The sequence below is a fragment of the Embiotoca jacksoni genome, unplaced genomic scaffold (assembly GCF_022577435.1).
Source record: "Embiotoca jacksoni isolate LCO1_2020_lvr unplaced genomic scaffold, fEmbJac1.0.p SCAF_11, whole genome shotgun sequence".
Taxonomy (NCBI): Eukaryota; Metazoa; Chordata; class Actinopteri; family Embiotocidae; genus Embiotoca; species Embiotoca jacksoni.
The window spans coordinates 6,493,968-6,518,209 of record NW_027185241.1 but is presented as its reverse complement, the minus strand read 5'-3'; the positions used below and the strand labels follow the sequence as shown (position 1 = coordinate 6,518,209).

Genomic DNA, 24,242 nt, shown 5'->3' with positions numbered 1-24,242 from the left:
TTTTATAATTGTTTATTTTGTTGATGTTTATTCATATCAATGGAAGCAGTAAACAATAATTATTTTTGTTGTTAGATTCATACTGGACATTCTCCGGACATTGTAACCCCTTAACTACCCATTAAATGCACACTAAACACTATAAATGACAACATATTTCACTTACAGACCCAGTAAACAACCTGTGTGTGTGTGTGTGTGTGTGTGTGTGTGTGTGTGTGTGTGTGTGTGCGTGCGTGCGTGCGTGTGTGTGTGTGTTTAGTGGTTATTGGTAGTTAGCAAAGAACACAATATTTTTTTAAATATGCACCATATAAGATTAATATCACCAATAAATAAATATAGTTTTTACAACTAGACTTAAGGCTCCAACTCGACCGACCCTCAGGATGAGGTGATGATGCAGGGCTTGTCATTTAAGTTGTTGTGTTGTAGTGGTGCCTATTGTAAAATTTTGATAACCAGTTAGGTAGTGAGAAAAGAAAAGCAAGTATTTAACTTTTGACAAACCTATTGAACCTAGGTGCAGGGTTCTGGGTATCTCGGCCTCCAGAAATTGTCACTGTGCCCCTAGGGCTCATCCCCAAAACTCTTACTATCCATTGTCAAGTAACCGTTCCTTTGAAGTACGGTGCACACCGAGACACAGAAACCAACCAGAACTGCAAAATAGCCTAATAGTAACAGTAGGCCTACTGAAGCCAAGTTTTCTGTGTGTAAATCACTTTGAGGCATACTGGTCAAACACAGTTCGTTTTTTTTATATGCATAATGAGAGAACTATAGGCTGCATACATTTTTAGGATCAATGCACTCATGACACAGCAAAAAAAAACAAAATCATGTGAATGAGAGGCTTTACCAAAAAGTCAAAGTTTTTGTAATGCTGAAAGTTTGACAACTGAAAGCTTCACTTCTTTATTGAACGACTGCATTTGTGCCAATGACTTCCAAGTAAGTTGTTTTACTAACTTTGATGTTGTTTTTTAATCATGTTAAACAGTGAAATGGAAGAATGAACTGATCTTTCTGAACAATAAAAATCCATCAATGCTGTGCCCTCTTATGAAGTCACATAAACAACTTAATCACTTACATACACAAAGACATTTCTTATATCATATCTCATATATATACACACATAAATATCAGTCATAGAAAGAAAACGTAAAAATGTTGATGTCTGTATAGCCACTGAATAATATACATACATCTGTAAAATATAAATAATAATAAAAGTCTGAAGAACACTCTCAACATAACAATAATAATACAAAAAAAAAACATTGACAAAAAAAGGCTTTCTATGCTAAGGCACAATATTGGTATTTAATCAAAAAGTTTTTTTTTCTTCATTGTGACAAAAGTAGTGACAACTTTTTACGTTGGTCCCAAGTTTGTAGAGCTTTTTTAATTCTCAAGCACAAAAGAACAAAAACAACAAAGGTCACTGGGTGATAACTCAGAAGCACCAGCTGATATTAGATTTGCATATTTAATTAAAAAAAAAAAAAAATTCCATTTCTTTTTTACAAATTCTCCAATTATAACTACCACATCCTTTTGGGGGCTCCAGGGAACTTTTTCCTGTGGACTACTTTATGCCTGTTTCCAGATACATGCTATGTCTATAAAGATGTTTATGATCAGGATTTTTTTTATAGGTTATATTTATAGCAAATTTAGGCAGAAAACAAAAGAAAAAAGACGAGTAAAAGTATGTACAGTACATTACAACATGAGGATATTGTTATTATAAAGGATACTACAAAATACTAGAGAAGGTGTTGGAGAAATAAAATGCTTTGCACAAAGTATCTGAGAATTTATTATATTTGCCTGTGTGTTTTTTCTTGTCAATTCATAGGCCTACTTTATAAAAAGGGCTTTTAAATTTGTAGTTAATCTTCTTTCAGCTCCTACAGATTTGTAAAACTGATATCATGAAGTTGAAAGTTTGCCGTTATTGGTTAAAAGACCAAAGAGCGCAATATATCATAAATTCAGACAAAAAAAAGGCCACAAATATGGCTTTAAAAATCACTGTCCACCTCTAGACAGTTTAGAAAGCACGCCTCCACTGAGTGTTTAAAGCAGGCATTAGTTTAACTGTATGTGTGCTCATCAGAGGCGAAATGTGTCAAAGTCCGATAAACTCCATTTTCCTTGTTGTCGCCTGGCACGTGCGATCTGATTGGCTAAATTATATCTACGTCACTTCCTGCTCTGTACAGCATGATGGCGGTGTCCGTGACAGATCTGGCACATTGACTTCGCTTGGACGTGCGTTGTTTCTAATCTTTGTGACCTAAAACCCGGGACGGTTTTTTTCAGTAGAAGAATCTTTGTCAGTCAACCCTTCAATGAAGTGAACCGCAGGTGGACCGCTTTCACGCTCCCACAGCCCGGTATTATTCCCGTTGCTCGTACTTACGTGCCTGCAAGTGCCACAGCTAGCTGTCAGCTAAGTGTTTATGCAAGGTTACAGGACACGAGTGTGCATTTGCGCATTACCTGCATGTTTGGTGTTGGTGACCTCTCTAATAAAACTGTATTTCACGTTTCAGATCATGGCCCTCCACAGACTGTCCTTCAGGCTCCGGCAGACGGTAAGACTGATGTTAACAGTGGGTTTAAATGCTCTTTGAGAAGCTGCAGATATAAAACCTGGGCTGTACATTTAAAAATAAACCTTCTTATATATATATATATATATATATATATATATATATATATATATATATATATATATATATATATATATATATATATATGTCTATAGATATACATATATATATCTATAGATATATATATATCTATAGCTATAGATATCTATCTCTATATATCTATATAGATATATAGATATATATATATCTGACGCAGTCAAGCCGTCTTGCTTCAAAGAGAGGAGGTCAGAAATGTTTTCGTTGTGGCACAATGTTGCAGGTAACCCACGTCAGGTCTCTTCACACCAGTGGATGTGGGCAGCAGCAGGAGGCTGTGGCTGCAGAGTCCGAGCCCGAGCCCTTCTCAGTCTTCAGAGCACACGAGAACGATCCGGTAAGCAGGAGAAAAAAAAAAAAAAAAGGTAGCAAGGATATTCGCTCAAGCAACATTTACTTCAGGATAGTTTTGAGGTATGTGTATTGAACTGGAGTCTTTCTATTCAATGCAACTTTCTTACTTCCAGCCCTCTTATCTCAGAGGGGAAAATATTGTGCTTTCTTCTCCACTACATTTGTTTGACAGCTTTAGTTTCTTTTCAGATGAAGATTTGACACAATAACAATCTTTTTTTTTTTTTTTTTTAAACAACAGTAAGCCTGTAATATTAAACCAATCGTTTCCAACCTTTTTGCTCTCTGACGTCTTACGAAACAGTGTAGTTGGGGCCAAATTTCAGATGTCAGTAACTTGTTAATAGCGCCACTCAATAATAATTTCCCCTCTAAATTTCTCCCATGGTTTTGTTTCAATAAACGTTAAAATTATCCAATATCTCAGTAAAAATCAAAAGATGAGAGAAAAAGTATAAAAACTGAAAACAGATTTGTGGATTCTTCTTTTCTCTCCCAGTAATCAGCTGATCTGGATATGAAGTACAACCCTAATTCCAAAAAGTTGGGACACTGTGTGAAATGTAAATACAAACAGAATGCAATGAATTGCAAATCACTTAAACCCATATTTAATTGAAAATAGACCAAAGAAAAAAAAATCAAGTGTTGAAACAGAGAAATATTATGAAAAATATGCGCTTATTTTTAAATTGTTGGCAGCAACACGTCTCAAAAAAGTTGGGACTACTAAAACCTATTAACTTTTATTTAAGTAGGGCTTTTCATGCAGGACTTTTACTGTTTACTTTTACTTTTTTTTTTACTTTGTAAAAATACTCCATTATTTTTACATCGCTGTATTACTACTTTTACTTAAGTAAAGGATCAGAATTATTCTTCCACTGCTGCCAGTAAGCAAATGTGGCTTTGATGATACTCGCATGGCTTAATAGCTTCGGAGTGAGCCAGCAGATGTTACAAGCTATCAAAAAACAGCTAAATGCAGCCGTTGTGTCATGTAGTCTGACTGTATGTTACATTATCAATAAACACAGGGGGAAAAGTCCCACTTCCAACAGATAGATTTTTAAATTGTGTTTTACTACTGAAAGTATTCATCCTGTCAGTGTTGTTGTTAAGTGCCATGTATGTATATTTGAATAAATACACCAGAGAAGCCAAAGACCCGTTTGGTGATCTATTTGAGCCGTTGGTGCTAACAGGGGGTGAAGGCACAGTACAACTGATTTCTGCGGTGTCTGTATTTGTATTATGTTGACCTATGACCTCACCTGTGTCTCTCTCTAGGCATGTCAGTCAGAGAAACATATCGGGCAGTACTACACTCTGCCCTTTGAACAAATCCGTCCTCTGTTCCCTCACGGCCTCCCGTGGCGCTATCAACAACAGGCAGGTTCTACTTTGGATGTGAAAGAATTGTTAAATTATAAAATGGATGATAGATCACGCAATGTGTTAAGTCAAAGTTGTAAAATGTCTTGCATGGATATAAATTCTGGTTTTAGATGAAGACGTTTAATGAAGCCTGCATCATGGTGAGGCAGCCGGCTCTGGAGGTAATCTCTTACCTGAAGAAAACAGACTTCAGCCAACCTGCTCTGCGATATTTATTCTGTATCCTTCAAATCACATGGTCTCTCACACACACACACACAGAGAGAGAAATGAACACCCTCTTCTTCTCTTGATCCTGTTGTCCTGATCAAGTTGTTCAGATGGTTTGAAAGGTAGTGGGAAGACCATGTCTCTCTGTCACACAGTCCACTTCTGCTACACACAGGGATGGCTGGTGCTCCATATTCCTGACGGTGAGACAAACACAGTCACACGTGCCTTACATCTGAGTTGTACCCAGAAAGTGTCATCAGTTCTACATCTTCTCTGCCTTCCACAGCCCACCTTTGGGTGAAGAACTGTAAGGAGCTGCTGCCATCGTCCTACAACGCCTCTCGCTTCGATCAGCCGTTACAAGCCACAACATGGTTACGCAACTTCAGAATCACCAATGAACGCTTCCTTTCAAAGGTAACAGTATGTACGCAGGGTGTCATTCATTTATTATACAGCATTAACCTGATGCCACAGAGTCCGATTAAATCTTATAGAGTATTACACAATTTGTCACATTATTAACAAGCTTTTAAACACCTTAATGAGCCCTGACTGTATCCTCACAGCAGCAGATTGATATGCATGAAGTAGCTGAACTGCTTGATGGCATCACCTCCTCTGTAGCACGGAAATAGCAATATGAATGGAACCGTTTTGAATTCAAGTTATTCAAATATTTTAATAAGAATGTTTTCTTGGATACATAAGCAAGTAAATAGTATAATTACAGAGTAATCTGACACTACAGATCGTGTAAGAAGTTGTAGTTGTACTCGTAGCAAATCCACAGTAGTGTTTATTGTGTCTTTTTGATACATAAAGAAAATTAAGTTGTTTCATGCGAGTTAATCCTCACAAAGCAACACAGTTTTTAATCAGGTCACATGTAAAACGATAACCTTGTACAGTTTAGAATTATTAAGTATTGATGAGTTTAGTTATTGTCATGGAAACAAGTCAAACTGGAGCTTAATGTGAATACTTTCTGTTTTTCCTTTGGGGGGGAAAGAAACATCAGAAACCTGTTGCAGAAACTAAAAAAAATTTAGTCAGTTTAAAAAAATAAAAAACATTAAAAAAAAGGTCAATGAAAGTGTATTTTTTTTCCTTCCCAGATAAAGACTAAGCAGCGCTATGTGTGGACAAAGAGGGAGTTCACTGAGGAGGGATGTCCGCTTGGAGAGCTGGTGGATCAGGTGAGTGGGAGGTTCAGTTATTTCGCCCTCATTTCTGTTAGTTTTCTAACTTTTATGTTCGTTCATTAGAGATGTGGTTTATCTACAGTATTTCTGCCCGCCTGTTTCCCTTCAGTCATCATTAAAGTTTCATCTGTCACCTTCCCTGTGCTTGGTGATGATCAATAGCTGATGAACTGAGCACCATGATCGATCAGCAAAGAGCAGCAGATAATGTGCAACCTGTGAATTTCTCACATCTTGCTGCTGCTATCGTTTAGTGTATCCTATTGTCAAAGATAATGTGCTGCATTATTGTGTTTGAGTTGTTAGTGAAACTGTTTTTGCCGTAAACTTGGTAGTATATTAATGGGATTGGATTAGTGGTTCTGTCCTCAAGAACAATATTTTTTTTTCATTAATTCACCACTCATATTTTTTTAATTATCATATCATTAAAAAAAAAAAGTTCAGTAATACACATGACTTCATGCACTGTTGAAACATGAAATATACAAAGAAAGATGCAACAAGGGCTCAAACCCAATGAAACATAAAGGCACAATAAATCTGAATGAAACTGCAGGCAGATATGCTGTTCCCACCAGGTTAAACTGGTGCTGAGCATCAAGTTTCATTAATCTAAATTGAACAGTATGAAATATAAAGGCAGACATATCTATCCCTAAACCTATTTACAAATGTCCAAATGGGAGATGACTACTAATGTGACGTCAGTTTTGGTCAGCAAGCATATGCTGCACACATGCTGCATCATTTGAAACGTTAAGTCCTTCAAAAATTGTGCAGCAGCAGAAATTTGGTTGTCTTTATTTTCTTTTAAGTCTCACATTGACACCCCAGTCAAAACGGCTCTTCTACCCACTTCTGGGTCACAACCCGCCAGTTTAGAACCACTGGATTAGAGCACATATTGATAACCACATTGTTTTACAAAGATTGGCTGTTGTGGGATATTTCGTTCTCTGAATTTGTTTCTGACCTCCAGTTTTAGCATTTGTATCAAACACTTGGCTCTTTACAGGCTTGAAAATGAAATGAATTGTGCATAAAATTAACCTCTCCCACCCTGCAGCCTCCTGCCCACACTTTACCATCACTCTGTAGCTCAGATTTACTGTTTTCTGTCTGTTGATTTCCTTCCACAGCACACGGTCATCACCAGGCCTCTGATAATGTTTCCTTTGCTGCAGGGTATATCTCGTGTGAAGAGCAGCAGTGATGTGGTGGGGGCGGTGATGAAGGAACTGAGGCTGCAAAGTGAGCAACCGGGGGCAGACTTTCGCTTGGCCGTGGCTGTGGATGGTCTCAACGCCCTTTGGGGAAGATCCACCATCAAGAAGGAAGATAAAAGCGCTGTGAGAGTTTTAACGCATTCACAATCCTGTCATGTCTTCATGCAACTGCTTCAGTCGCCACAGATAGGAAATGTTATGTGTCTCACTGTTTTCAGGTGAATCCAGAGGAGCTCACTTTGATTCATAACCTAAAAAAGCTGATGAAGAACGACTGGGTGAGAAGAACGCAGGTGTTGACCACAGTAGCATGAGCATATTATCATTCGGAGATTTTTTTTTTTCTTTAATGTTCACTCTCTCGTCTCAGACTGGAGGCGTCATCATCGCCACTCTGTCTCAAACGGGGTCTCTCTACACTTCAAAATCTGCCTACCTGCCGCAGGAGCTGCTAGGAGAGGTTAGAGGTCATTTTTTTTATTGTGCTTTACTATCGCGAGCAGTCGCCCTCGAGCTGTGGCTGTGACGCCAACTTTGGCCATTAGTTAGGACATTTCAGATTGAGCAACTTTTTGTCGTCCGTGAGCAACAAAGCAGGAAGTATATCGAGTAATGTTACAATAAAACAGATTTGTTGTGACATTTGTCAACAAAGGAGTCTCACTCTTTGTTTAGTGCATACAGGCCTTGCTTCTTTACTGAGTGGCCTTTTTTTGTAGAGCGAAGAAACATGAGTCCTTTATTGTCCGTTGTGTTCGACTGAAGACCTGTTGGCAGTGTTACACAATGTGACTGAGACAATTTTAACATTATTTATCATGCGTGCATTTATCTGATGTCTGCGTGTCACAAGATCAATTTACTAATGGACCAATAAATCCATCATTGTCTTCCAACTTTACGTTCTTACTGGATGAATATTGAACTATAGAAAACTTTCATTCCACCAGATCAAAAATGTTGACGTTATAATTGTATAATATTAACCATGTCGATTTCTGTTGCTGACCACTGACTGTGTGGGCTTCACTTGAACTTGACTTTTCTTTGAATGCATTAATTCATATTTAAAAATCTATATTATTGATTTCCTCCCTCTGCGCATCTGAATTGTATAAATACTGATATCTGTATTTGTTTGAATATTGTAACAGGGCTTGTAGTTGATTTTATGAGGACACACATCTTTTACTTTTATTGTAATTTATTGGCTTTATGGTCATGTTGCATATCTGAACATGCTTTTAAATTTAGATTTTGATGGTAAATGTTAAACACGCCTGAAGACGGCAGGTTTAATATTCTGTATTCTGACTTCTTGTCATCAGACGGGGTTTGACAGCATGGATCCGTTCATCCCGGTGTCCGTGCCCAACTATAGCGAGAAGGAGTTTGAGAGCTGTTACCTGTACTACATGGACCGCCGCTGGCTGCAGCATCCTCAGAGTAAATGATGATGATGAAGATGATGCTTTGCTATGATGTCACATGACCTGACATGTAAGCAATGCTGTTTTACTAATTGTGATTTTGTTTTGTTTCCATCAGGTCAAACAGAGGAAGGGAAGAAAGAACTCGTCTTTTTGAGCAACAGGAATCCATCGATGTTGGACAGAATTTGTGGCTTCTTATAAAGTCACATGAAGACTCAAGTCACACGCATACACACAAATATCACACAATATAAGCATATAAATGTCCATGTCTGTAATACGTATCCCTCTGTAAATGATGACGCATGTGTGTTACTTTGATAATAAAATGTTAAAGTAAAAAACTACTGTGGACTTTTGCATTAATTTCTCAATAAGTTTAAACTTAGTGTTTTTTTTGTTTTTTTTTTAATGTATTTTTTTGTTCATGAGAAACACTATTAAATGAACTCAACATTCACGCTTTGATTGTTAGTAGTTTCAACTCGGTATTAAGATGCAAGTCGGACAGTTTGCTTGGAAAAGATTCGGATCAATCAAAATTTGATGTAGCAGTCCTATCAGTACCCGCTGCTTTAGTTGTGAGTTTTTTTTTCTTTCTGCAATTGTGATGCTTTTGTCAATATTTTTTAACAGCTTTGGAAACTATATGGAAACGGGTTGCAGAGATGGAGGTGCTGTTTACAATACTGTATATATAGTTTCAGTTTAACAGTTATTACCAATGGCATAAAGAATTGTGATAATGGTATTAAAACATTTTACAAAGCTATATTTACTTGAACAGCTCAGAAAACCTTGCAAAGACATGGAAAATCAGGCACATTCATTTGTTTATTGATACTTGGTGGTACAGCACCACCTGGCGGCTGATACGTGTTATTGCGTGGTTGTTCACGTGACCGCCCCTGAAGCCACATGACTGGCCTACAGTTGTGAGAAGCCGCTTCAGGAAGCTCTGGTATGTCAGACTGGACCAAACTAAGGTGACAGGCTGAGTGCAAGTTGTCGAGCTCACCTCTAGGACATGACAGAGTTTCTGTCTCAGTCCTCTCGGGTAAGAAAGTGGTTTATAAATTGCTCCGACTGAATTGACAATGAAATGTGTGTGTGTCAGCACGGCAAACAGCAACCTGGTCGTTGTTGTGGTTGAGCTGCCTGACCATTGTTGAACCAGTGGGATTTGAATTTGCTGTTTTTGTATTCTTGTTTGGATCTACTTTGTTTCCAGTTAAAATGGCGCTGTCATTGTCATCATCTGTCCTTCTGGCTCTTGTTTTCATCGTAGCAGAAGTGATCCTCTCCACAGGTAACAAACGCAACACCAACATGGTTTGTTTACAAAATGTCCTGTTTGTATGTGCAGAGAAAAAAAAAAAAAGTTCCCGTGATTTGTTCCTTTCCCAGGAGGCAGTAAGTGTGTTCCCAGAAACTTTGGTCATGGCTCGGTGGTGTGTGAGTGTAATTCAACCTACTGTGACAGTGTTGGGTCGGTCACCCTGCCTCCACTGGGTCAGTACTCGTCCTACCTGAGCAGCATGGCGGGCAGCAGAATGGAGGCCGGGCAGGGTCAGGTCCAGGTGAACGGCTCTGGAGCAGGTGAGAGGAGGACGAGCATTTTATCGTCCTGTCTGTGATGTTGAAACAACAGCAGCAGCAGCAGCAGAGCTTGTCTTTTGTTTATGCGTTTCTTTCAGGCCTCAGGTTGACTATCGTCCCCTACCAGAAGTACCAGAAGATGAGGGGATTTGGGGGAGCTATGACAGACGCAGCAGCCATCAACATACTGTCTCTCTCTGCCGGTGCACAGGAGCAGCTGCTGCGACAGTACTTCTCCGGCGAAGGTATGAGCTGATATCAGGAGAAACGGCCCATTTTCAAACAGTGGAATTTTTGTGTTTGTTTTGTCTAACCTTTATTTAAATAGGTAAGTTTCACTGAGGTTAGCAATGTTTGTCTCAAGTGAGGCCAGGCCCTCTTTACAGGTTCACTGAGGACAGTACAACATCAAGCAGTAACATAATACCAAAAGGTTTGACAGGAAAAAGTCAAAGGTGTAATGCAGTTAACAGTAATTAGAATACTACAAGGAGATTGAAACGCAGACAATTAGTAAAGGAAACATTTATTATATAGTTTAAAATATCCTTGAATTCTGCCTATTATGCCATTATTTTATTTTTCCCGACTTGGCAAGAATAATCAACAAATGTATTATTTTTATTACTATGTTTTTATTGTTAAACACACAGCAAGTGGTGTTTTGCACATAGCAATGATTTCCCTGCTTCAACATGATAGAAAATGTTTGGGTTTTTTACATGTTCTGTGAGCAGCATCTTAAAAGAAACAGTTTTTATTGTTATGTGCACAGAGAGAAAACCTCTTTGCATACAGAAACAAAATGATTAAAAATATATATATATAACCTTTTCGGTTTGCGTCACTCAAGTATGGAGGTTTCCAGCATACGGCATAAAAACATTTTTCCTCTGTTCATTGATGAATTACAATATTACATTTTCCCGCAGTTGTTATTGATGCTGTGTATTGTGGCAGGTATCGGCTACAGCGTTGTGCGCGTCCCCATGGCCAGCTGTGACTTCTCCACCCGCCTGTACACCTATGCTGACACACCTGGAGACTACGGCCTGGACAATTTCACTCTGGCCCCTGAAGACATCAACATGAAGGTCTCTGTCTTTCTCCTTCCACACGGGCACGTCCATCACTCCACGTCTCTAACCGCTCTTCCTCTGCTTTGTCTCAGATCCCTCTCCTGCAGCGAGCCCAGGCCTTGTCTCCTCGTCCCCTGTCTCTGCTGGCCAGCGCCTGGAGCGCCCCCGCCTGGATGAAAACTAGTGGATCACTCATAGGAAAGGGCTCCCTGAAGGGCCAGCCGGGGGGAAAGGAGCATAAAACATGGGCTCAGTACTATATCAGGTGACTTGAGTGGCTTTAGAGATATCGCATGCTGGAAGAGCTTCATAAATGAGAAATTTATTCTGATGGGCGCTTTCATTTTTCCGCTCAGGTTCCTTGAGGAATATGCAAAGTATAACTTGACCTTCTGGGCTCTGACCACAGGAAATGAGCCCTCTGTAGGACAGATAACAAACTACAGGTCTGCCATGTCATGATTTTACAAATGATTAAATATGAAACAATATTAAGCATCCTTGTGACTTCTAAATGTTGCAACAGAGTGAGAACTGTCTTTGTCTCTCTGTAGTTTTCAGGCTCTGGCCTTCACTCCTGAGGAGCAGAGGGACTGGGTGGCTCTGGACCTGGGCCCTGCTTTGCATGCTTCGTCATACCCACACACACACATCCTCATCCTGGATGACAACCGCCTGCTGCTGCCCCACTGGGCCAAAGTCGTGAGTCCAAGGACGGAGAGATAGTGGGAAAAGTCACAGCTAACTTTATTTTACCTGAGGCCACACTAGTGTTGTTGCAGACGTGACGACAGGAATTTAGTATCAGGAGAATAAAATAAAAGAAATGAGTCACCTCTAAAACATCTGCGCCTGATAACGTAAGATCATAATGTAAAATAATACAATAAGGTAACAATCAACATAATGAAGAAGAAGCTAAAAAATATTCAGATACTGGTGAACAGCTAAAACGCTATACTATGTTGTCAGCAAGAATAAATGGCTTTTTAGACTTCTAGTTTCACCTATTTGGCCTCCAAACTGTTCTGTGAAGGCAGGCGTCTAAAACTGACAATGTAAGTGAGAAGAATCCATCTGAAGAAAGATGTCTGTCTTGTTTAGTCGCTGAGATAAGTTTGTTGCTGTTCGGGAGTTCAAAAACAAGGACAAGCAAGCTTTCTGCAGGGTTCATAAGTTAAATTAAGATTTTTAATGGCAAACAGAAGGTCAGTTTATACCTATTTCTGCCAAAGTTTCAAAGTATGATGGAAAAAAAGTAGGAATGTTATATTTTTTTATTACAAAGTAGAAATTTATAATAAAGTAATTAATTATAAATCATGGCCTAAATCTGGATAAGCAGTATAAAATATATGGATGGATTAACCAATCAAAATGATTTAATTGTAGTTTTTGATCAAATCAACACTTGCCTATAATGAAATGATGAACTTCCCAGCTACTGTAGCTAGCAGTAGTGAGAGTTCTTGCAATAGGTCTTATGACATTGGCTGAAAGTCCACAAGAAGGTTGATAGTTGTGTAATGAGTCTTGACAGCCTGCAATCACAGATAAGAGGAAATATTTTAGACTTTTAATACCTTTTATTTATTTTTTTTGGAATGAATTTTCAGACAGTTACTTTCTTTGTCTGTTTTTCAGCTGTATGTAGTCTTTGTACACATGATATTCAGGTACAAAGCACAAAAGAACAACAAACAACACATAGTGCCCACCCCCTAAAAAAAAAAAAATACAAGTTAAAAATAAAAGTTAAACCAGAGGGCCGAGCACCATTGAGTAATAACCCTCATTGTATTAATAAAGCTACGGCAGGACCCCATCATTTAATAAAGATAGACTTTTGGAGCCTAATATGTGATTTTCTCCATTTGATAGATGATAAAATTTTGAAGCCTTTTTTGAGGAAACAAAATCCAATTTTTGTAGTACTTTTCAAGACCTGCAAATACTTCCACTCCGGAAACTAAAGTCTTATTTTTTATTTTTTTGCTTGTCCCTCCAGGTCCTAAATGACGTTCATGCAGGAAAGTACATTCACGGCGTAGCAGTCCACTGGTACATGGACAGTCTGGTCCCAGCGGAGATAAGCCTGGGAGTCACCCATCACCTCTACCCGGAGTATTACCTGTTCGGCACAGAGGCCTGTGCTGGCTGGAATCTACTAGACCGAGGGGTGAAGCTGGGGAGCTGGGACAGAGCTGAACAGTATGCACACGACATGATAGAGGTGAGATCACGAGGCTCGTTCAGTCCGATCCACCGTAACAGATGTGAGGTTCGACAGGCTGTGAGCCGGTCCGGAAAGGCGAGTCACCTCCCTCTGTGCTGCAGTGCAGGTTTACAAGTTGCACTCTGCTGCACATGCTCGCCTCAAACTGCCTGCAGGCCGTCAAAGCAACCTGGAACGGGTGTTTTGTTTCTTCTTTCTTTACTTTCTCGCAAGGGAAATTGGACTCCCTCCATTCTATCTATTTTACATGGGTGCATTCAGGCTGTGGACATTGTTGAGAATCAGGAGGGGTTTGTTTCTGTAGATGTGCTGTCCTTGTGACATTTAAAACAAACCACAGATTCACTTAATGAACCATACATCTTCCTGCAAAGTTTCAGAACACAGACGAGGCATTAGATGCGAAACTGAGGGTGTTTTTTTTTTTTCTGTGGCAGGACTTCAATCATTATGTGGTGGGCTGGACTGACTGGAACCTGGCACTGGACCAGACTGGAGGGCCAAACTGGGTTAAAAACTTTGTTGACAGTCCTGTTATAGTGGATGCAAAGCGTGACGTCTTCTACAAGCAACCGACTTTCTACAGCATGGCCCACTTCAGGTACGCGATCTTTGTTCACACTGGATGTCATATTTGTTCCATTATTGGCTTACCTGACCGGCATACCTGATCTTTTTACACAGTAAGTTCCTGTGGGAGGGGTCTTGGAGAGTTGGGGTGTCTGCTAGTGGAGAAACAGACCTGCAGTTCTCAGCCTTCATCAGACCAGACGGCTCGGTGGTGCTCATCATACTCAACAGGTACTGTACACTAAATCTGTCTCGGTATGTGTAAATGATAGGTGGATTCTGAACTCTCTCTGTGTGTGTGTGTGTGTGTGTGTGTATTGTTAGGTCCTCAACAGTGATCCAGTTTGAGGTCTGGGATCCTGCTGTGGGTTACATCTCCTCATCTGCTCCACCTCATTCACTGCTAACACTTGCCTGGAACACACATTGATCACACGTTTGTCTCACCTGAACCACGTTACCAACGTTTCACTGTACTTTTCAAATGGAAACAAAAACCAAGCATTTCATGCTGGAACCTTCTCGTTACCAAAGCGTGTATTAATTTGAGTACTTCGCCAGTATCAACCATTTCCATATTTCCATCGATAAGTGCAAGATTATTTCGCTGCCACGCTTTTCAGCACCTCGCCTCAGCGATCACCTAAATTAACCTCAGAATATTTCATTCAAAATCCCTTTTTACTTACCGGTTCTAAACAAAAATGGTACCTGAAAGTAACGATTGTATCAGTTTACCACAGCGACCTGTGCTGCAGCATCACCGGTGCGTTCAGTTCCAGCTAATAAGATGCTTGAAGTGTCCTCTTCAGGTCACACCTAAATGTTGTACAGAATTTGTAAATTACTTCTGCTGTTGCTATTTAATCTTTTAATTTTATAGTAAATAAAGCACATATTGATCAAACTGTCTCATGTCAACTTTAGGTGTCTTTAAGTGCTAAGAAGGTCAAAAAAAAAAAAAAGGTACCTCTATTAAATGGGTTGGGAGCAATGAAAATGACAGGGTTTTTTTGTCAATTTATTAATACATCATAGACATTTTTTCATATATATAATATACAGTTTGATAACCAGGTATTTCACATTTGCGTCTCCATTCTCAATGTTTTTTTTTTTCTTTTGCAAACCTCAAGTTGTTGGACTAAAATTATTATTTACATCAAAAAAGAGTGATAAAAATGTGAAACAAGAGAATCCTAAACAGAGAAACAAAATGACAGAGGGATGCCATCTGTTATAATATATACACCAGGAGGAGTACGTCATTAGCATCAGATAAGGGGCCGAGCTGAGGATTCTTAATTTCATTCCCTTACTGGTACAACGCTTATTATTTTATGTTTTTTCAGATTTAGAGAGTCCTGAAAGGTACAAGGAGTCCCATCCTTTATTCAGAAGTCACAGCTTCCATTTGTGGAGATTTAAACGACTCGGTATGTTTCCTACAAAATACTCCATTTTACGCTACAGAGCGTGGACACAATAACGTGAACACCTTTACAATGCAATCCAATAAAACACATAATATATATAAACGAGAGTTCACTCAACAGCTTCCTGACACAATCTCAACAAAAATGGGACATTATCTATACCCTTCGTAAACACAGTATTTATTTCGGGGCGATGGGTGTTCATGTTGTTATGTCCTGCCTCTGTAAATGCCAAGAGTGAAAGTATCCCCCACAGACTTCCCATATGCCTTTACAGGGCTCAGGTGCAGGATTTAGTTAATCTCCATTTGAGAAAAGTGGGCACAATATAGGATATAAAGTCTGGCATTTCTCCACCATAGTGTATTGCAGCAGTACATTTAAAGAAGGATGTAAAAGGAGTTTCCTTGAAAGTACAGAAGACATGGGCGTCATGAACATCAATCTAGGCTGGTTTGTTATTAGGCAAAAACAAGAGGTCAAGCAGACCTCAACGGGCTGTTAAGACGTCTGTATAGGAACGGTACATGGAGGAGAAAGGCATTAAAATAAAAAATAAAAAGTACAAAAATTGAGACCGAGATGATTATGACGACAACAGAGATGAACAGAGGAAAAGTGAGAAGCGGTTTGTCGGATGTAGGCGAGGGGAAGCGAGGGACGAGACGGGTGGGTGTCTCAGAAGGACCATCTCTCCTGTGTGCGGGGGTCCATAGAGAGGGAGGGGGACTCTGACGGGGGCTGGCTGCTGCTGTCTTCTCCGTTCAAACTCTTCCTACACACTGGACATGTGTCATGCTGACAGAGCAAAGTGCAGACAACGTTAGCGTCGGGCAGTTTTCTCACAAGTATCCGAGAAGAGTTCTTACAAGTAGAGGCCTTATTTTAGTCCTATTTTTTTTTTTTTTTTTTTCAAACATGATCAAGTGAACTATATGCCACCAAAGCTTCACCACTGCCAACTTCAATTTACAGGAACATCAAGGAAATGTGCAATTTTCAGATTTCTTAAATTCGCCCTGATTTTGTGTTAAACCTGCACTTCGTCCCAACTCCATATAAATTCTAAGCAGATTTTTGAGTGTTGCGAGTTCATACTGGAAAAGTGTCAAAACTCTCAAAACGGCATGTATAATGATAAACCTCTCTTTCTGAAGTACAGTTTTGTACGCTGTTCTCCCACAGAGCAATTCACAACGGAAACAAAGGAGCAGCTCGCACACTAACTGCTGATGATAGTCAAACAGTTCAGAAACAAATATTTGGAGATTTCTTTCTCCATTTCTGAATTGAATTGGCACACCGGTTGTATAACTGCAACAAATAGACTATATGGATAAAGTACATTACGTCTACAGTTAGTAGTTTGAATTTGGAACACAGTGTAAGTTCATCTCATCAGTAACACAGTTCAACTCCCACAGTAATACAAAGTGATACTCAAATTCTCCCTGGTATTTCCATGATGATTATCAGGTGACCAAATCACATGTTTAAGGTTTCGGCACATCCTAACACTGTCAGGACCATTGTTAATAAATCATGTAGAGCACTATCTGTCATTTATGATTTATTACATTATTTTATTGTACAAAGTTCTTCGGTCTTTGTCTTACCATTTCCAGCCACGGTACTATACAGTCTGAGTGAAAGAAGTGGTTACAGGGTAGCTGTCTGACTGGCTCTCCCACTGCAAAGTCCTCTTTGCACACCGGACATTCCATACAGCAGTCTGCAGGACAAATAAATGTGGTGTTACTTATTTACCCGATAGCAATACCGTTGTGATTTTTGGTCCTTAACTTCAGTCACTTCACAAAATCTTGAAAATGTCTTTGTTGTGTTGCGCAGTCCCATTTCTTGGAGCCAACCTGCACTGCAGCCTCGTTTCATTTCTAAGCGGAGAATTGAGACAAATATATGGTGACGAGCACAGGCTCACTGCTGAATAAAAACACACAAACAAAGGCCTGAAAAAGGCACACAGATGTTCATTTATCCCAACAAATCAGCTATTGAGAGTCCGGCAAAAGCTCGGCAGCGTAACCAAGCACATGGTTTCAGCCGAGTGGTAAAATAGGGCAGCGTACGCAGAAGAGGAAGTTGAGAAGAACTGATCCAAAAGAGGAAAAAAAAAAAAGAACTGGCGTAGATGAAAAACGTCTGTTGATACTCTGAAGGTTAATGGGCATTTTGTCCCAGAAAGACACCGTTTCAGAGGCTCCTCATGGCAGCAGCAGAAAAGCATACAGACATTTCATGCTGTATTCAAATAGTGCACAGACTTCTCCAGTAAAGAAATAACCTCATTTATTATTAGCTCATTTTTACAAAAGAGGTATAAACGTAATGTAATTGTGTGGAGTCATGTCCTTGTGTAGAACTAAAAACAAGTAATATCTTACTTTACAGAGGACTGGCAGAGGAGTTTAATTCCTTTTTAGAAGTTAGGTTGCAGCTCTTTAGACTTCTTTCTTAACGTTACTGACTGTGACTGGACAGAACATAACATCACCGGCTTTAACAAGTAAGAGTGGTAGGTTCTAATTTTAAAACACTTCTTTAAAACTAAAGCCACTTTAAAACACAAATTTTGCAGCAGATTTACATACAGCTGCTTTGTCCTACAGTATGGTGTGTGTGTGTGTGTGTGTGCGTGCGTGTAATAAGCCAAGGTTGACCCATGCACAGGGCTAAAATGACTACTTCAGCCAAGGCAACCCTGCAAGTTGTACTTCAAGGACCTGGAAAGAAAAACATGGTGAAACAGGGAGGAAATAATAGGAATGAGGAAGAACTGACCCGCTTGTTCCTGAGAGATATTGACAGTTGGGAGCGAAGAGATCTTCTCTTTCTCTGCTGGAGGAGGGCCCGTGTTCTCCAACTGACCTAGTAACTAGAAACGCGCATCATTTTAAACTGGAGCGTAATGGAAAAAGTGACGGGAACACACACCTGGCAAGAAGTTTGGTCTACCTGCGTTATCACAGCGTCTAACCCTCCCTGCCCCCAGGCGTAGTCCCCGGGGTTAGAGTGCAGCATCCCCGTCCTGAAAGAGACGCAGACAAACAGAGTTCATGCTAAATCGCATTTACAACAGCGCCGACACGGCGATGCTACTTTGATTTTAAATTACCACGAGAGGGGAGGTGAGCCAGGGACTCCAGAGGTGGCAAAGAGACCAGCGAGAAACTGTTGTACAATCCTGACAAACAGAAAATATGCAGCAGTTAATGTAATCGGTTATAAAAAAAAAAAAGTAGGGGTCGACTGATTATTGGTAATCAAGGAGACCGATAAAACCGATATTTGGAACCGATATAGATATGCAGTAAAAATGAAAATCTTTGTGTCTGAATTTTGAATAATAAAATCGAACACAAAACTTAATTCAAATGAATGAATGCTGCCACTATGTCATCTTATTACAAGGTACACTGCAATGTGGGTTATTTAGTGGAAAAACAAAGAAATCCTTTACTGAAGAACCAGCAGAATGTTTGATACATGATTTGAAAAAGTTTCTCGGGTTTGTTAACCAATAGTTTAACTTTGGGCTTTTCTTGCGGTTTTTTGTTTTGTTTTGTTTTACAGTCATGTAACGAGTGTAGTCGTTATCACCTCCAGTACCGTTCACTCTCTCCGTTCTGCTGCACTGTGTCTGTGTGAGAGACACCGTCCCGCTACCGTGCGAGGCGAACTTTTACCAAACACAACGTGTGTCGTTAAACTCTGAAAAAGAGTAAATATGACATGACTGTGGTGTTTTTGCTCCTCAAGCGTCGAGGACTGAGGTGTTTTAACTTCTGCCGTGTTTCCTGTCTCACCCTTGACACAGTCCTCTGCCGAGTTGTAATAAAGTTGTGGGCGGGACATTGCTCAACACCACAGAGTGGTGACTACAGACTGAGATCAGAGCCAAGGCAGCGTCTTTTTTATTCATTTATTTGATCGGCGATTGAATAAAAAAAATATATGTATATCGATAATCGTAAAAATGCTAAATATTGCAGCCGATAATCGGTCGAACCATAAAAAAAAAAAAAAAAAAGGACAGTAATGACCGTAAGAGCATAAATACCGCTGTCATTGTAAGTGGGAGAATGCAATGTAGAGACAAGAGCCAAGCGGACGGTAAGACAGACGAGACGAGGAGGCTGAACCGGTCAGTTACTCACCCTTCCACAGCGGGTGAGCGGTCTGGCCTGCTGCTGCTGCCTCGAGACCGGTACCTCCTCTGGCTGTGCAGACGAGGGGGACGTCCCGGTCCCCAGTGTTCCCCGGCTCCCAGTAGCCCCCCCATAGGTCCACCGAGGCCCGCTGGGACGGATCCACCGATCGGTCCCCCTCCCAGCCCCCCCAGGCCCCCCAGCCCTCCCAGGTCACCGAAGCCCCCAAGGCGTCCTCCGGGGAGCCGAGGTTCGGAGTCGGGGCTGTCACTGTCTGTCGTAAATGGCCGCTCCAGTAACAAGAGGTGCCATAGCTGTAGGGACGGCAGGGTTAGAGGAGGAGACGGGTGACGATGTGAAGGACGGGGGCGGGGAGGGGTTGAGAAAGAAAGGTGGGGACAGAGAAAGCAAGCAGTGCAACGATGACGGAAGAAAAGAAGTCAGCATGCAATAAGAAAGCGAAGGACAGGGGCCGAAGGGAAGGTGAGAGGAGAAAACAAGGGAAGGAACAGATTGAGTAAATCGCAACATACATTATTCCTATCAAACCTCTTCATTCTGTGTTCCTTCCTCTACTCCCCAAAACCCTGCAGATCAATTCATACCTCTGCAAACTGTGTAGCTGTGTCATCTATCCCGTTAGCGCCGCCCTCTAGGAGGCTGAGGGAAACAGTGCACAAGGGAACAAAAGACACGCTCTTAGCAACATGCACTGAACCCTGTACACATGTTCAGCTTTAGCGTTAGCCTTGAACAAAACTGCAGAGTGAGCGAAAAGGTGGAACGGTGCAACATGAGTGCTCTTCATTCATTCCATTTACCTGCTCTTGTTCCAGACCAACACTAACAGGCTTCAGCCTTGTGTGTTGTCTGGAAAAGAGAAATGGACAGCTGGAACAATAAGAGTCTCTTACCTGGAGTCTTCTGTTACTTCCTCTATGAAACCTGACTCGCATCTTGGACAGATGTACTCCTGTAAAGAGTAACAACAAAAAATTGAGTCACGGAGGAGTCAAATAGGTCAGGGAAAGTGCTCATTTCAATTTTCTAGAAACCAAGTCCACGATTCAACTGTTGGGTTTTGGCACACCAACTGTCCAAAAACTCAAAAAAATTCAGTTGACGAGGACATAAAGTAGAAGAAAGGAGCAAATTCTCACAGAGAAGAAGCTGGAACCAATAAATATTTGTCATTTACAGAAACAAATATATTATTCTGAAAATAGCTGCGTATTAATTTCCTGTCAATTGACTAAAGATTGATAAACCGATTATTTCAGGTCTACTTTAGAAAAATAATTTGGTGGCAATAGACCTTTCTGTATTATTATTATTCTGTTATACAGATAAATAATTACAAGAACATTGCAAATAAAAGATCACTAAAATGCATGCTTGACTTATTTTTAAATGTAATGCATGAGCAAGAAAAACAGTTCATTATGTTCAACATCTGTTTAATTTTCTTTAAATAATATCTTTGTATTGTATATGGAAAATTGTGATATTAAAATCTGAAAAAAATAAAAATAAATAATAATAATAATAATCCACTGTAGTCTAACAGCAGGCCCTTCAAAGGCATCATAAAAGCACCGTAAAGATCGCTTGCTGACTGGCTTGGTCAACAAAAGAGCACAGCAGGACAATCTCCGACAGATTTGTGTGATGGCGTGTGTTTTATGAATGCCACCAAGGAGGTAGAGCTGGTCTGCCAACCACGCCTAAAGTGTTAAGATACCCGTGCAACAGAACAAGGAAAACACTGCTGCCACTGTGTGCACCTGAGTCGTACATGGTTCTGTCACTCAGAGCCGGGGCGTTTAAACCACGGGAATAGGATTGCGATTGAAGTAGGGGTCATTTCAACATACAGATAGGGTTAGAAGGGACTGAAACGTTTGTTGTGTAACATACGGGAATTAAAAAGCGGGTCGCAAAAAAAAAAAAAGATCAGCTTTTTATATTACATTCTTCTATTGTGGAGATCACAAGGAGTTTGTTTTTTTAAAAAAAAAAAACATTAATTACCATTCTCAAACTAATAAAACATTTTGACAACTTCTATTAGTTTACAAAAATCAGGGGGCGGGGAGGGGGAGGGGGGTGTCTAAAAAACAATTTTGTGGTTGGAAGTAGTCAGAAAACCCTGCAGGAAGTGCAACCACTCATGTCAGCTGTGTGTCATTTGCTCACAGGTTATTCATTCCGTTGTATAAATTGAGACACGACTCCTTGGATATGCTGTAGTAGTAGTGGTCGTGGTGTTGGGCGATAATCTCGGGCGTTGCAGTCAGTTGGCTCAGTGGAGAAGACATGTCATAAGTCTCAGTGTGTCTGAGAGAAGCAGGCCAGTTTAGTGTCAGTGACGGAGCAGCCGGGAATTACCCTCGACCATACCATAAAAACAAAGATTCAGCTGACAACACAATCTGGTGGACTGACTTACTGACACATGGACTGTTAGACACACACACTTGAGACAGAGAGAGAGACAGAGAGAGAGACACACACACACCGCTCACTTCCCTGTTTATTATGACTATATTGTACAACTAATATTTATCAATCAATGATGACTAGATACACAGTCTATGACCTTTAATTGTATTGCTTATTTTTGGTTTATCATTTGTTTGATGAAGACATTTAAAAATTAAGATCACCGTGTCCTACATTACAAGTTGACATATTCAAATTTTACCACCTGATTAAAACCAAAGATATTACATTTTCTATCATAAAAGACCGATATCATAATTTACCAGCATCGCTCGTGTGAAGATTAGCTTCAAGAAAAGTGTAGCTGACAATTTTTTTTCTGAGGACAAACTACACGGTTAATTGGCTTATCATTTCAGGTCTTCTCAATATAATTACACAGTATTAAACATGATATTTAGTTGTATTGTGACTTTTGAATAGATATTGTCTTAGATTTTGGATATTGTAATCTCCCAATACGGTAAAGTGTCATCTTTTCCTGGTATTAAAAGCTGCATTACAGTGCCGTGCTGTAATCACCCGAATTCCCCAAACTGTTCCAGCCCCTCTATTATTTACCTTTACTCACTTAGTCGTTGTATCCACCTTTCTGATGATTATTTATAAAAGCTCATCTTTTTTGTGAAAGCAACACCAGTCATCTAGTTAGCTTTATTCTTTCATTTAATTATTTTGTCTTGTGTTTAATTTGATCTGTTCTTAAATATTTTATTTATTTATGTTTTTATGTTCCTTTATATCTGTTTTTTTTTATTGGAATTACCATGTAATTTTCTTGCTGTGAAGCACTTTGAGCTGCTTTTCTTGTATGAAATCAAATCAAATGTATTATCATATTATTATCACGACATCAGTAGATATCGATAGCCCTATTGCCAACTATTTTGATCATCGATTAATCATTTTGAGTCATGTTTTAATGAAAACGAAAATGCTGAAATTCTCTAATTCCAGCTCATTAAATGTGAATATTTTGTAGTTGTTTTAGTTCTCCATGATAATATACTGGTAATGTTTTGGTTTTACTTTTGTTTTCTTTTACAATTGTCTGATATTTTAAAGATCAAACAACTAATTGAGAAAAAAGAAGATTATTAATTGCGAATGAAAATAAACTTTACTTGCAGCCCAATGATATATATATATATATAATGATTAATAATTCAATGGACATGATAACTTAGATTAGGCCAGAGTTTACTACAAGCCTGTACCGAATAAACTGGCCATGAAAACCCACCAATTATCCGGGATGTAAAAAAAAATATATATATATGTTTAAAGCCTCCTAAGGTTGGTGAAAGTCTGTCAAGACTTGTGTTGTCTGCGTCTGAACATTAATGCCATTACAGTCCTGTTACTTTTCAATTTCAAAACTGAAACTAAACCAGGACTGTTTAACTATGCTACCAAAAAAAAAAAATCCCCCAACTTGTCCGGTCTGCAGTGTTTACATCAGAAACCAAAACTGAACACAAAACCAGCCAGCTGTCAATCAACTAATGTTAAATCTAAAGCTTTCAATGAAATGACAGAAACTCAAATCTTTCTCAGGTGTTTCTGTTGTTTAGGGCACAAAAAAAAAAAAAAAAAAAAAAAAAAAACCTACACACACATACAACATCCTCAAACTGTCAAACCAAAGCTTCAAGAGCAGTGATTTCACAAGACCATCTTAAAATATGCAAGCCTAACAAAAACCTGTCGATGTTTCCTTTTAATATCTGTTTTGTTTTTGTTTTTTTCCTCCGCGAGTGTCACGAGTTTATTTTAGTGAGTTAACAACAACAAACGCCGCTAACTGCTAAAGAGCTAGCTCGGGGTTAGCTTTCAAGCGAAGCAAACGGTTATTCGCAGAGAGGCAGACTTGTCAGCCGCTCGTCTTACGACAGATGACAGATGAGCAAAAAAAATAACATTTGGCTTACCGGGAGTTTGGGGTTTACTTCTCCTTTACAACAGTGACAGAAAAACCGATGCGGGGGAACAGCCGCAGCCTCCGCCATCTTCCCCAGAGCTGCACAAACACTGACGTCGGTCCTCCACGAACTGAAGACGGCTGTCCGCCTCCGGTCCCAGCATGCACCGCGGCG

The 24,242-nt window shown here is 39.8% G+C and overlaps 3 protein-coding genes across 4 annotated transcripts; 2 read left to right on the top strand and 1 right to left on the bottom strand.

The window, feature by feature from the left end:
• The first annotated feature begins 2,219 nt into the window (after nucleotides 1–2,219).
• dap3 (death associated protein 3) lies at nucleotides 2,220–8,901 on the top strand. 2 transcript variants are annotated; one of them, XM_069142715.1, is made up of 13 exons: nucleotides 2,220–2,408; nucleotides 2,568–2,609; nucleotides 2,947–3,060; nucleotides 4,368–4,469; nucleotides 4,586–4,694; nucleotides 4,796–4,888; nucleotides 4,975–5,105; nucleotides 5,807–5,887; nucleotides 7,081–7,245; nucleotides 7,341–7,415; nucleotides 7,493–7,582; nucleotides 8,451–8,568; nucleotides 8,671–8,901. In XM_069142715.1, exons 2-13 carry the CDS (start codon nucleotides 2,571–2,573, stop codon nucleotides 8,754–8,756), a joined length of 1,203 nt encoding a protein of 400 aa, XP_068998816.1. In that variant the 5' UTR covers nucleotides 2,220–2,408; nucleotides 2,568–2,570; the 3' UTR covers nucleotides 8,757–8,901. The 2 variants fall into 2 exon arrangements, with proteins under 2 accessions (XP_068998816.1, XP_068998817.1); XM_069142716.1 differs by having other exon boundaries at nucleotides 2,221–2,408; nucleotides 7,341–7,400.
• Nucleotides 8,902–9,495: 594 nt separating this feature from the next.
• Nucleotides 9,496–14,982, top strand: gba1 (glucosylceramidase beta 1). The gene is made up of 12 exons (XM_069142713.1): nucleotides 9,496–9,612; nucleotides 9,787–9,864; nucleotides 9,963–10,154; nucleotides 10,253–10,399; nucleotides 11,115–11,248; nucleotides 11,326–11,498; nucleotides 11,590–11,679; nucleotides 11,788–11,935; nucleotides 13,242–13,466; nucleotides 13,907–14,070; nucleotides 14,154–14,270; nucleotides 14,364–14,982. The coding sequence occupies exons 2-12, from the start codon at nucleotides 9,792–9,794 to the stop codon at nucleotides 14,467–14,469; spliced, it is 1,569 nt and encodes a 522-aa protein (XP_068998814.1). The 5' UTR covers nucleotides 9,496–9,612; nucleotides 9,787–9,791; the 3' UTR covers nucleotides 14,470–14,982.
• Nucleotides 14,983–15,034: 52 nt separating this feature from the next.
• Nucleotides 15,035–24,207, bottom strand: rnf115a (ring finger protein 115a). The gene is made up of 9 exons (XM_069142714.1): nucleotides 24,078–24,207; nucleotides 20,559–20,617; nucleotides 20,250–20,304; nucleotides 19,654–19,958; nucleotides 18,612–18,680; nucleotides 18,452–18,524; nucleotides 18,278–18,371; nucleotides 17,092–17,207; nucleotides 15,035–16,273 (listed from the first exon to the last, which is right to left on the bottom strand). Exons 1-9 carry the CDS (start codon nucleotides 24,153–24,155, stop codon nucleotides 16,154–16,156), a joined length of 969 nt encoding a protein of 322 aa, XP_068998815.1. The 5' UTR covers nucleotides 24,156–24,207; the 3' UTR covers nucleotides 15,035–16,153.
• Nucleotides 24,208–24,242: the final 35 nt, after the last annotated feature.

Bases quoted from the DNA above. Each gene is read 5' to 3' on its own strand.
- dap3 (XM_069142715.1), top strand. From the start codon at position 2,571: ATGGCCCTCCACAGACTGTCCTTCAGGCTCCGGCAGACG. The intron at 5,106-5,806 runs GTAACAGTATGT...TTTCCTTCCCAG, and splicing joins ATGAACGCTTCCTTTCAAAG to ATAAAGACTAAGCAGCGCTA. The intron at 5,888-7,080 runs GTGAGTGGGAGG...CCTTTGCTGCAG, and splicing joins TTGGAGAGCTGGTGGATCAG to GGTATATCTCGTGTGAAGAG.
- gba1 (XM_069142713.1), top strand. From the start codon at position 9,792: ATGGCGCTGTCATTGTCATCATCTGTCCTTCTGGCTCTTGTTTTCATC. The intron at 11,680-11,787 runs GTCTGCCATGTC...GTCTCTCTGTAG, and splicing joins GGACAGATAACAAACTACAG to TTTTCAGGCTCTGGCCTTCA. The intron at 13,467-13,906 runs GTGAGATCACGA...TTTCTGTGGCAG, and splicing joins ATGCACACGACATGATAGAG to GACTTCAATCATTATGTGGT.
- rnf115a (XM_069142714.1), bottom strand. From the start codon at position 24,155: ATGGCGGAGGCTGCGGCTGTTCCCCCGCATCGGTTTTTCTGTCACTGT. The intron at 18,525-18,611 runs GTAATTTAAAAT...CGTCTCTTTCAG, and splicing joins GGCTCACCTCCCCTCTCGTG to GACGGGGATGCTGCACTCTA. The intron at 17,208-18,277 runs GTCAGTTCTTCC...TTTGTCCTGCAG, and splicing joins TATCTCTCAGGAACAAGCGG to ACTGCTGTATGGAATGTCCG.